The 12,938-nt window shown below is 48.7% G+C and overlaps 1 protein-coding gene across 6 annotated transcripts in view; it reads right to left on the reverse strand.

Annotated features, from left to right (window-relative positions):
- ADCY2 (adenylate cyclase 2) overlaps window positions 1–12,938 on the reverse strand; it is a 436,561-nt gene that overhangs the window by 27,902 nt on the left and 395,721 nt on the right. For all 6 annotated transcript variants that reach the window (XR_014062213.1, XM_081520577.1, XM_081520578.1 and 3 more), the window contains one exon: window positions 9,612–9,770. Coding sequence is in view for 5 of the 6 variants with exons in the window: in XM_081520577.1 (XP_081376703.1) it covers window positions 9,612–9,770 (159 nt within the window). In the remaining variant the exon portion in view is untranslated. The remainder of the gene's footprint in view (window positions 1–9,611; window positions 9,771–12,938) is intronic.

Here is a 12,938-nt window from a genome sequence, read left to right on the forward strand (position 1 = left end):
GTTCTGCTCTCTGGGGCACCCAGATCAATCCATTACCAGGGAGTGGGCACTCTGACAGCACCGTAACTCCAAAGTTTGGTGACCTCTCAGAAAAATCATTCTTCCTCCACAGAGGTCTCATAAGGAACATATTGGGGCAATGGCGACCCGTGGCAAGTCACAACCACTTCCTGGGAAAGCTAGACTTCTGTCATCTTCCTATTTCCAGGACCAACCATCCTGTAATGCCTTCTGCTACGGTCTCACAATCTGTATAAAATACGTGAACAGAGTCAAGGTTTTCCTTTTCTACTCTGCTCTAAATATGGTTAAGTTGGCTCTTTGTGCAGACCTGTACTTCCTCTCTCTGAAAAGTTGTTTTTGTCATATCCTGGGAAGATAATCTGTGGCATGTGTGACTGTCAAGTTTAGGTTGCAGTAGTACTGACTAAGCCAGGGTGTCAAGGTAACAGGGGAGAGAAAAGCCCCTGGAAGCCTGTTCTAGTTAAAAATGCCAGTTTCATAAAAGTAATGTAAACTTCACAGACTTCTGCGCTCTTTATGAAAAGGGGTACATCAAGCAAGCAAGGTGATATTTTCTGTACCTGGCATTTCCCCGGCGTCTGCTGACATCAGCCACATTGACCCTCTGGGGAATGATGGCGATGACAAGAATCCCCACGACAATGGCCAGCACTGACTGAAAGCTCACTGCATGGCAGGGTGTGCACCCCTCTGAACTCTACCAGCATTAACCTGCCCCTGATGACAATCCCAGGAAACTGATATTTTTACTCTCAGTCTACAGATGAGGAAACTGAGGCACAGAGCAGTTACATTACTTTCCCAAGGTCACAGTTACCAAGTCTGATGTAGACTTCACTCTTACAGATGCTACACTTTACACGTTACCCTGCATTTCATGATGACCAACAGACTGTGCTGCCTGAATTCGGGGCAGACTTGTAGGTCATGTCACTTTGCCTTTTTCCTCTCCCTTGGGCTCTTTCAGGTGTCTGGGATGGGGGAGAAGGAAATGCAAGACTGAACTGACTGGCAGTTTGGCTATGAGGACTGATTTTAACTGCACTGGTTTGGGGTCTGATAAAACATCTTCAGGTTGACACTCTCAAAATTGTCCTCTGAACTCTTGCCCCAGAAGACCTAGGTTGCTGGAGCTGGAAGGGGTCTGATGGGTCATCTTATTCCATAGTCTTCAATAGGAATGTCTGGGAGAGTCACCAATGAGACTTTCAAGAAGGTGACACCAGGGCCTCCCCGTGACCAACTGAATCTTGCCCCTGGGGTGTGCTCTGAGCATGCATATCTTTTTGTAAACCTCCATGGGTTATCCTGTTGTGCAGCCTTAATTAAGAATCACAGGACAAATGAGGAATTGTTACTTCAGGGGAGTTCAGTGACACACCGAGGCTCCCACTAGCTTAAAAATGAGGATTATAAATCTCTGGAGTCCTGGTCTGGCGCTCCACAGGCCATAAGGGCTGCTGGGGACTGGGACTGCAAACTGCTTACCCACCCTCTTTTGACAAATGGGTCACTTGGAGCCTCCGACTGAGTGGGGATCCCTGATTCTCTAATTCCTGACTCAGGGTTCCCACAGGGCTATTCTTGAGAATTAGGGGAACTTCACAGATGGGAAGCTTTACAAATTCACTAGAGCTAATGAAACTTGCAGGTTTTAGAACCATACCCTAAACTCAAGAGAGATTCCTTCAGGTCTTTGGTTTGGGCTTGGGGCCAGATTGGTTAGTGATCTGAGCTTATCTTATCCTTCCAGAGGACCTGGGGTGAGGGTAGGGCAGGTGGAAAGCCTTGGAGGAGATTTTGGAATTCAGGGTCTAGCACGGGTGACTCTTGTCCAGCACAGAGCTGCCAAAAAGTATCTCGCTGAGCTTTGGAATGGGAAGCTTAGATGCCATTTCAACATTCACTCAAATGTCACCATTCTGCCAAACAAGCTCAAGTTACAGAAAAACCATCACAAAGCAACTGCACTTCTGTGCCTGCTGTCCTTTACAGTTTATTGAGTGAGATTTAGTCTTTTTTCCCCGAACTCTGGATGAAAACTTGGGCTAACTCCATGACTCTTCTTGCTATTCTCAGGTAACATGAGTCCTGTGATCAATAATTTAAGTATCCAATATAATGAGAAGTCAGAACTCAGATCCCCATGGGATGTGTGGCTTTCTCCTTCCCCAGTGTGGGACTCCTGGGGAAGGGTGTCTGCAGGGTGGGAAGAGGGCCCGGTTGGCTTCTCTCTCTCTGCTTCTCATGCTTCTTCTCTGACCCTCCCCAGATGGCTAGTCAGGTTTTCCAAAGCACCCCAGGGGTGGAGAACAAGGGAAAAAAGAAGTGTCTTCTGGAGAAGGAACGTGTCCCATTAACTACATCACAGTTCCTCAAACTAAAACCATGAACTTAAACCTGGTGGTCATGTCCTTGGGTTGTTTGGAGACACCCCATCACTTCCCCGATCATGGGACATCCTGCCAAGGTTCCCTGGATGTGGACCACGCCCTTCCCTCTTAGTCCTGATTACTCTCTTTATCCCAGGCTTTCTGGTTATTCTTCTAGCTTCTCTATTGGGACCTACAAGCAGCTTTTCAAAACAGGATGTAAAATGACCCCACACCAACTGTCTTTGTCTTGCTGGCTCCCTGGAGACATTCAGCACGCTTTGTCCTCCCAAACCTTCAGATTCCCCACCCGCAGCCCTCCAGCTCTCTTGGCCCAGATACTCCCATCAGCCCCGCCTCCCCTCTACCCCTGCCCCATCCACCCATCAGGAATCCATCGGGCATCTGTGCTCCCTAGATGGCGCTGCTGCCCCAGGACCACTCAGAGACACAAGTCTAAGGTACACTTCCCAGGCTGTCACTCAGTTCAGTTGCTCATTTGTGTCCAGCTCTTTGCGACCCCATGGACTGCAGCACTCCAGGCCTCCTTGTCCATCACCAACTCCCAGAGCTTGCTCAAACTCATGTCCATCGTGTCGGTGAAGCCATCCAGACATCTCACCCTCTGTCGTCCCCTTCTCCTCTTGCCTTCAATCTTTCCCAGCATCAGGGTCTTTTCCAATGAGTCAGTTCTTTGCATCAGGCTGCGTGGTCCTTTTGGTCCAGTTATGAGACGTGAAGAGAGGATTTCTCACATCCTTTGCGAAGGGCACTCACTTCTCACTACATTCTGCCTCCGATCCCTCCCCCAACCCTGGTGTGCCTAGGAGTGAAGAGCTGAGAGTTGTGCAGCACTCCCTTTGGGATATGAGTCCTCTTGTCTTGGTGTCATGGGGTGGTATTCACTTGAGCATCTGTTGTATAGACACACAGGCACGCGCACACACAGCCTTCAAGGGGGCCTGCTGCAGGCCAGGCTTCACACCAGGTATTAGGGACACAGAGATGGATAATGCAAGCCTTTGCCTAAGGAGCTTAGAGTCTAGCTGGAGAGGAGAGTGAAGCAGAGATCAGGAGAACAAAGTGCAGTTGTTGCAGCTTATGCCCAGGTGTGGAGACGTCTGCTTGGTGTGCCCTGGAAGATGGTCAGCACTGCCACAAGCTCGGGGTTCAGAGTCTGGGCCCAGCACTTTCTCTTGCTGACTCAGGCCACAGCCGGGAGGAGATGTTCCCACCTTTCACCTCCCCCAGGTGGCCTGTGTGTCAATGCTCAGCACGCCGGCTCCCCAGCTGTCAGCATGTGTCTGAAGTCTCCAGGGGAGTCAGGTCATTAGAAAGCATGGAAGCATCTCTCAGCACCTGTGGTTTTCTAGCCTGACTCTGCAAGGAACAAGTTGAGGCAGCTGCCTGGGTGTTGAGAGGGGGTAGTTAGCTGAGAAGGGGGAGCTCTTTGCCTGCCCAGTGACCTCCTTACCCTCCCACCCTGTACCCACAGCGACATCTGTGTCTTTTTTTTTTTTTTTTAATTAAATTAATTTAGTTTTGGCCGTGCTGGGTTTTCGCTGCTGCTCGGGCTCTTCTCTAGTTGCGGCGAGCAGGGCCTCCTCTCGAGTTATGCGCAGGCTTCTCCCTGCGGGGCTTTCTCTTACTGCAGAGCACAGGCTCTAAGGCTTGTGGGCGTCAGCAGCTGCGGTTCCTGGGCTTCCTGTGGGTCCTGCGGTTCGAGCACTGACTCAGTAGCTGTGGGGCATGGGCTTAGTTGCTCTGAGGCATGTGGGATCCTCCCAGATTGGGGTTTGAACCCGTGTCTCCTGCATTGGCAGGCGGTTTTTTATTAACCACTGAGTCACCAGGGAAGCCCCGGTGTCTTGTTTTGGTCAAGCCTCAGCTCTCCCACAGTGAGGCTGCCTGGCTCAAAAATCACACACAACCCTGACCATTGGGGACTCAGCAAAGGCGTGACTGGTGAGAAAATGCAGTCTTTTCAACAAGTGATGGGAGCCGGCTGGGACGTCTGTTCAAGGGACCACTCAGCCTCGCTCCTGCCACAGCGCAGCAGTCTGGAGCAAAGGCTTTGTAAACCTGTGGGCTCCGTCTGGGCGCACAGAGCTCGGTCCAGACTCTGAATGGCCTGAGGGTTCAGGCCTGGTCAGGATGGTCAGAAGCTGGTGGAGAACCTTGGGATGCCTTAAGGAAAACCGGTGCCCTAGGGAAGGGAGAGGAGCCTGCAAAGCCGGGCACAGGAGTTCTCTCTGGCACAGACCTGGAGCACAGGTGCAGTGAACAGTCTTAAATCAAAAGCAAAATCTTTTGGGGATTACTGTCATTAAATCATTCTTTACTCTGTACTTCTGAAGGGAGAGGAGTTTTGTCTGCATGTGCATTTGGCAGGTGGAGAATCAAAAGACTCTTTGTTAACACGGGTCTTCAGTTCAGTTCAGTTCAGTTCAGTCGCCCAGTCGTGTCTGACTCTTTGCGACCCTATGAACTGCAGCACGCCAGGCCTCCCTGTCCATCACCAACTCCCGGAGTCCACCCAAACCCATGTCCACTGAGTCAGTATGCCATCCAACCATCTCATCCTCTGTCGCCCCCTTCTCCTCCCTCCCTCAATATTTCCCAGCATCAGGGCCTTTTCAAATGAGTCAGCTCTTTGCATCAGGTGGACAAAGTATTGGAGTTTCAGTTTCAACATCAGTCCTTCCAATGAATATTCAGGACTGATTTCCTTTTGGAGGGACTCTCAAGAGCCTTCCCCAACACCACAGTTCAAAAGCATCAATTTTTCGGCGCTCGGCTTTCTTTACAGTCCAACTCTCACATCCATACATGACTACTGGAAAAACCATAGCCTTGATGAGATGGACCTTTGTTGGCAAAGTAATATCTCTGCTTTTTAATATGCTGTCTAGGTTGGTCATAACTTTCCTTCCAAGGAGTAAGCGTCTTTTAATTTCATGGCTGCAATCACCATCTGCAGTGATTTTGGAGCCCAAAAAACACGGGTCTTAGCCAAAGTCATAGGTCATGTTTCCAAGGAATGTTCCAGAATACCATGGAGTATGAACATTCACCGTGGAAAGGAAAGGTGCACTCCCATCTGCGTGTGAGTGGGCTCAGGTGCTTCACTCGTGTTGGACTCTGTGATCCTATGGAGTCTGTTGGATCCTGTATGATCTTGTCAGGCTCCTCTGTCCACGGGATTCTCCAGGCAAGAACGCTGGAGTGGGTTGCCATGCCCTCCTCCAGGGGATCTTCCCAACCCAGGGATCAAACCTGCCTCTACTGCACTGGCAGGAGAATTTTTTTTTTAACCACTGAGCCACCTGGGAAGCTCAGACTTGGTCAAGTCTCTGCATCCAGAAGCTGTGAGTGCTCAGCCTGCCCCGAGGAGATGGAGCTAAGGAGGTGATGCTTCTGCACAGGAGCAGAGTGATGATGTTTGTTTTATTTTCCACTCTGGTCCAGCCTTGAAAAGCTGTGGGATAGCTGCCTCCCTGGACAGATATTGATAAATTCCAGGAGGCAATGGTTCTTAAGTTTTGTGTAAGTTTGGGATATTTGCTTGAAAGGTAACTAAGATGGAGTGTTTACTGCATGCCAGACATAGCTCTACAAGTTTCGCATGAATTACTGCTTTGGAAATTAGTTATAATCTCTGTGAGGATGGAGCCTGAGTTCAACAGCTAAGAAGGGCCAGGCCTGGCACAAGAGCTTTGCTGTCAGCGGCCAAGTGGGACCCCGCAGGAGAGGCAAGCAGCCCTGGGGCCTGGGGAGGGTGCATTTAGCTGGTGCCTCGGGCGTCCCTTCATTTGGGGAGGTCCTGCTCTTAGGTTTGGGGTGTCTCTGGTCCCAGCATTGGTTATGCTCTGCCTCAAGCAGTGTGGGTCTGGAACCTCCCAGGAGTGATCCTGTTCAAGAGTCTGCATGTTCAACAACAGGCAGCACTTTCCCTGAGGGAAGCCTTGGGGGCAGGGTTGCAGTGGGGAAGGGGTGAGAGCACTGTTACACACAGGGGCATCTATTTGGCCTTGATACCGAGGACAGGCCAGGAGCCTGGACAATATCCACACTATTAAACAGCACAGACCCCATCGCTGTTTAGCTGCAGCAGGTCTGACAACCTCAGCCTACCTGGCCCGGGACCACAAGCTTAGGATGAGACATCCCCGGGTCAGGGAAGTGGGCTCTTCTGCCCAGGGATGAAGCTGACTGAGGACAGGAAGGGTCATCTGTGTTCCGACATTAGTTAGGCAGCCCACCCATCCGTAGGGAAATCAGAGGACAGGGCAGGAGTTTGCTATGCACTCTAAGAAATCTCTTTATAATAACCTTGTTAGTGGGTTGACCACAAAGTTCATTCTGGTTTTTCCATAACACAGGGAAAAACCTAGAAAACAAAACCCTCCCTTATGAGATTCACGATTGTTGCTGTTGTTCAGTCACTAAGTTGTATTTGACTCCTTGTGACCTCATGGATTGTAGCCCGCCAGGCTTCCCTGTCTTTCACCATCTTGCTCAAATTCATGTCCGTTGAGTCAGTGATGTCATCCAACCATCTCATCCTCTGTCATCCCCTTCTCCTCTTGCCCTCAATCTTTCCCAGCATCAGGGTCTTTTCCAATGACCTTTTCTTGGAAAAGAGATTCACAGTGGGAGCTCTTAAATCCTTTGGGCAGGGAGCTAGAGGCTCTCCTCCTTCAGTCTCATTTTGGGCGCTCTCTTCTGCATTCAGGGTTCTCCAGGAGAACTGTAGCAACAGAACCTCCTTCATCACCTGTCTGATCTTCAGCCTGACAGGGTTCCCTGTAATTTTTTTTTTGGCCTCATGGCATTTGGAATCTTAGTTCTCCGATCAGGGATCGAACTCGTGCCGCTGGGAGTGGAAACACGGAGTGTTAATCATTGGATGGCCAGGGAAGTCTCTTCTGTAGTCTTTTAATCCCCAAGAGTTACAGGGGCTGCTTGAGTAGCTTCCCACCTCTGCTTCCCCCCACCCCTCAATATTTACCTAACCAACAAAAACTGGCAATGAAATGTGGGAAGTCACAGCCCAGGGACGTTCTGTGTTGTCTAATGAAGTACAGAGACTTTTGCAGCCCCAGATGCACAGGTGGTAAGGAATCCGCCTGCCAATGCAGCAGATGCAAGAGACGCAGGTTCGATCCCTGGTCGGGACGATCCCCTGGAGGAGGGCATGGCAACCCACTCCAGTATTCTTGCCTGGAGAGTCCCATGGACAGAGGAGCCTGGTGGGTTATAGTTCATAGAGTTTCACAATCAGACATGACTGAGCACACACCAGCGCTGTGCAGAATGAAACCACTTCAAGGATGGTCCCATTGGCCTGATGCCCCTGATTAAAGATTCAACATGTGCAGCTCTATCCTCCGGAGCAAAGTCAGGTCGGCAGCTAGACAGTGCAAATCGAATGATGCCTTGAGGATCACGGGTTCCTAAGTGAAAACTGAACTCGGAGTTGTCTGTGGCAATAAGAATTTGTCAAGCTTTGGCACTGAGCTCCTGTTTGTTTTCCCACAGGGCCGCAGCTGGCCTGGGCCAGGTGTGTGTTTCCTGGATGAAGGAATAAGCTGGGTGCTTGGTGAATGGGTGCAGATTGTCTGCAGGGAAAATCATTTCACTGCCTAAGTCAAGTTCATGTAAACACAGGCATGATGAGGCCATGGACGGGACCGACCCCCCCCCGCAAGGAATTCACCTTCTTGATCTGACAAACTAGGCAACAAAGTCCAGAGCTGGTCTCACCGAAGTGTGCTGATTCCTACTTGGTCCTGGAAAAGTTCCCAAACTGCCTGTGCAGGGAGGTGGCACCTGGTCCAAGGTTCAAGCCCACTCTGCGGCCTTCCCCATGGAGCCCACAGGGGATGGTGAAGGCTGTAGATGACTCCGTGTGTTAAATTATAGTGCAATGATGAGGCAACTTCAGAGAAAATGTCATCCCCATCTTGGGAGCACCCAAGACACACTAGGGACAGAAGGGTCACTGGCCTGGCACACAGTAGTAGCTGTTGCTCAGTCACTCAATGATGTCTGACCCTTTCCAAGCCCATGGACTATAGCCCGCAAGGCCCAGCACCGGCCTGACCATGGGGCAGGGGTAACCTTATGTACCTACTCAATTTATAGACTGAACCGACAGCGAGACATATAGACAAAGAAGCTCTTACATTGCTAACGAAAACAGATGGTTCTTTCTTAATAGATGTAATGATTTCATTATCTGTGACCCACAGGCAAATGAGTTGCTGAATAACCTACTGAATGCAGAAGACACCAGGAGAAGAAACAGGGAAGTGAGTGGGGCCCTGGACTGGCTGACCGCGCCCAGCACACTTCCAGAAAGACTAGAGTGATAAGCTCCGGCCCCTCCCCCACCACGAGGCAAGTTCTTCTCAACGTCAACTTTAATTACTGAAAAATAAAGTTTGTTTTTTTTTTTTTTAAACAGAAAAATACTGTTCCAAGCCTTCTCACTCTGTGGCTCTGTACATCAGTGTCATCAAGGTTCAGTTCCTCTATTAACAAGTTCATCCATCCATAGGTTTCTGGATCCCTCATTCCCTCCCAACCCTTAGTGAACATTTCCTAGGAATGCATGTAGCATCTTACACATCTCTGATCCCCGCCTCTCCCCTCCATGGCCCCGCCTCTCCTCATCAGCTCCTCCTCTCCCCTCCATGGCCCCGCCTCTCATCTCCACAGCCCCGCCTCTCCCCTCCACGGCCCCGCCTCTCCCCTCCACGGCCCCGCCTCTCCCCTCCATGGCCCCGCCTCTCCTCTCCATGGCCCCGCCTCTCCCCTCCATAGCCCCGCCTCTCCCCTCCATGGCCCCGCCTCTCCCCTCCACGGCCCCGCCTCTCCCCTCCACGGCCCCGCCTCTCCTCTCCACGGCCCCTCCTCTCCCCACCATGGCCCCGCCTCTCCCCTCCACAGCCCCGCCTCTCCTCTCCACGGCCCCGCCTCTCCTCTCCACGGCCCCGCCTCTCCCCTTCATGGCCCCGCCTCTCCTCATCGGCCCCGCCTCTCCCCTCCACAGCCCCGCCTCTCCTCTCCACGGCCCCGCCTCTCCTCATCAGCCCCGCCTCTCCCCTCCACAGCCCCGCCTCTCCTCTCCACGGCCCCGCCTCTCCTCTCCATGGCCCCGCCTCTCCTCTCCATGGCCACGCCTCTCCTCATCAGCCCCGCCTCTCTAACCTCGTTCTTCAGGCTCCGCGCCAGGAAGTGCTCAGCCACGTGTGCAGGAAGCACGTTCTCCAGCAGCACTCGGTTCAAGTTCTCCATGGTTTCTATCTCCTCCCGCTCTTTTTTGAACTTGTTCTTCCATAAGAAGTCTAACCTACAGTAATATTCATTCTGTTACAAGAGGACACAGAGGTAAAGAAACAATAGGCATCTCGTCCTGCCAGAGAGCGGAGGCTTTAAAGAGAAAATAAAAAGAACGAGACAAAATCTAAAAAGAACGCCCCCAAACAGAACTGTCATCCTCCCTACCAAACCCTCTCTTTACCCCAAATGTCTCTCATTCACCCTCTAACTCGGGTATGCAAAAATGCAAATTCATGAAGGAGCCAGCCTCAGGAACAGAGAAAATAGTCATCCTGGAGGCTTGAAAGAAAAGAAAAAAAAAAGGATGACATAAAAGCTTCTTACAGTTATATTAATAAAAGGTGGCTTGAATTATTTTTTGAAATGAGGCATGATAGAATAAAAATAATGAATAAATGAAAATTGGAAAATACATTAGTAGAGAGAGTGCATTTCATGATTTGCATTAAAAAAAATAATAGTGTTCATTTGTGGCAGTTTGCCTTTAATCTCTGAAAATCAGTTTTCCTCTACCACAAATTATGTAATTAAGTGTTCATTGAAAAGTAAGTGTTTTTCCATTTGGGGCTGCACTGTACTGCGAGAATGACATTATATTTAGACAAAAGTTCATTTTGGTATCATTTAATTAAGATGGTGCCTGCTGGTAAAAACATATGTGTTCATGCTTATAATGTATTAAAATTCAAGGTTTTTGAAAACCAGCTGTTATTAACATTGTAGAAATAGAGAAGCTCAATTACTGTCATAGGGTATCTTTGGTTTGGCATCATTTTGTGTCTGCTCTGATGTATACAATTTCATATAATGAAATAACCTTGAATAATCTTCCTATAACAGAAGGGCCTAAATAATAGAGTGTATTTCAGCACAGATACTGACAAATAAATGCAAAGAAGAACTAAATGGAGGGAGTTTGTTTTATGGGTTTGATTAGATACACCAGTGATAGCACAAAATAAAACAAAACACTCATAAATGGCCTCACGCACAGATGGCAATTTAAAAAAAAAAATTACATTTCAAAGTCTGAGCGAACAATGATCATTCACTGAAATTAGGTTTGATTCAAACTATATATGATATACACAAAAATTACTCCTCCTCCTCTGGGGAGGCATTTTTAAAAAAATATTACAAAAGAGATATTTTAAAAGTTTTTTACATTACTGTCACATTTCCCCATATTCTGTATTTATGGAAACCATGCAATGTATGTACTAGAAAAGGCCTCTCACTTGGAGAACAGATTATTTACTTGGATTTGGTGGGGGGGGCAAATTAGTGGTGTGGCTGGTTTTAAACTAAAATGACAGAAGCAATCTATGGTGGTGGCTTTGAGAAGACATGGGTTGAAGATCAGCGAAAACTGAAACATGAGAGAAGCCAAGGAGTCAGTTTGGGCAGGCAAGCCCAATCTGTGTATGTGTGAGCATCCAGGGATGCTCAACACTCTCACACAAGGACCTTGGCCTCACTCTCAGGCACCAGGTTGCCACTACCTGGTCCCATAACCTGAGTGAGCCCACCTAGGATGCAGACCCTTGATAGCAGGATGCTGCCCTTTAAACTCAGGTGAAATATAGGGGAGCTTTTTCAAAAGAGGTCCTTGGTTGGCTTGCATTTCTATCACAAACTAGATGTCACTACAGAGAGTTGTACTGTTGCTCTTGTCTAGGACTTTGTTATTTCTTCACTAAGGTTTTTGGGATGCCTAGAGCAATATTTAACATAATCATTTTCTTAGAAAGCACATACACGGTGATCATTTCCAGAAAGATGGTCATAGGGCAGGGGAGCCATCAGGACAAATAATAACGAAATAAGTTGCGAAGTGTCTGTGCTATTTTTTAAAACATATTCAGAAAAGAAATAACTCTGAGGCCATGAATTCCTATGGCACGTGGAAACCTTATTTCAAAAATCAGATGTTTGTAATACAGCTGCACTTCCTGAAGCATATGCAGAAGCCCGGTGTCACAGACTTCACAGTGCTTGTTATCCAGAAGACTTCAGACCTTAGTAAATCATTCACTTAATGATTCTGGACTGAAGATCAGCCTCCTGGCTCCCCATGGTGAATCTTTGGTGCTAGTTAAAGAATAAGCCTGGTGTGCTGCAGTCCACGGGGTCGCAAAGAGTCGGACACAACTGAGCAACTGAACTGAACTGAAAGAATAATTGTGAACACCATTGATCCTGCAGAGAATAGTAACCCTTTAGGCTTCCAGATGTGCATATTATCACTGCATTTGTGACAAAAAAAGGAAACTGGTGTCAGCACTATCCTGTTAAATGAATGCCTGGCCCTAACACTGCAGACTTTTGACTATTTATCTATAATCATTCAGAGAGTGACTGATCGTTCAGAGAGTGACTGATCAGTGAGCAGCCATGGGATCCAACATTCGTGTAGTGGTATTTCCTGTATATTTTCTCAGTGATCAATAAAAAGGTTTGGAGAATTCAATTTGATTCTAGGTAATGAAAATGTATTGCTGGAAAGCCATCTGAGTAATCATTCCAGCAGGAGAAACTGCCTGAGAATGCAGAGCCAAGCATGTGCCAGGGACAGAGGTGCAGATGACGATGAGGGGACCCAGGTCGTCTCAGCTCTGCGTCAGGACCACAGTGGAGCTCTCCAGAGACTGGGGAGGGCCACACTGTGGGCTCCAGGAAGATGGCAGAGGACGGATGGCCTCCCTAGGTGCCGCACGGACTGTCACAGGCCGGTCTCTGCCCTGACCGTGAGATTATTAATAGCTTCTTCCTGGTGAGAAATGGAAGCTGGACCCACACTCCCCAGTTGATAGTTTGCCTCTCATATAATTTTACTGTTTGGAGGTGTGCATATAATTTAATTGGCCTTGCCTTTTCCTCGGTTATCTCTAAATAAACCACTTCGTTTCATGCTATCCATCAAAGAACTTAAAACAAATGTTGGTTGAGGCAGAGCTACCTGTATGGGGTGCTTTTTAGTTTTTGGGTGATTGTCCTTGTTTGCAGGCAGAGAAAGAATATTGCCTGTCAAAGTCCTGCACCCACAGGCTCCACTGGGAGGCCAGAGGCGGGCACAGAGCCCAAGAGGACATTTCATTTGTATTACAAAACAAAAGTTTTGAACAGGGGACTGTACTCCTAGGGATAACTGTAACTGACAGCAAGGATACTGAATACCCACTTCAAAGAAAAAGA

Source organism: Giraffa tippelskirchi, chromosome 8 (genome assembly GCF_054371585.1).
Source record: "Giraffa tippelskirchi isolate mGirTip1 chromosome 8, T2T-mGirTip1v1.2.pri, whole genome shotgun sequence".
Lineage (NCBI taxonomy): Eukaryota > Metazoa > Chordata > Mammalia > Artiodactyla > Giraffidae > Giraffa > Giraffa tippelskirchi.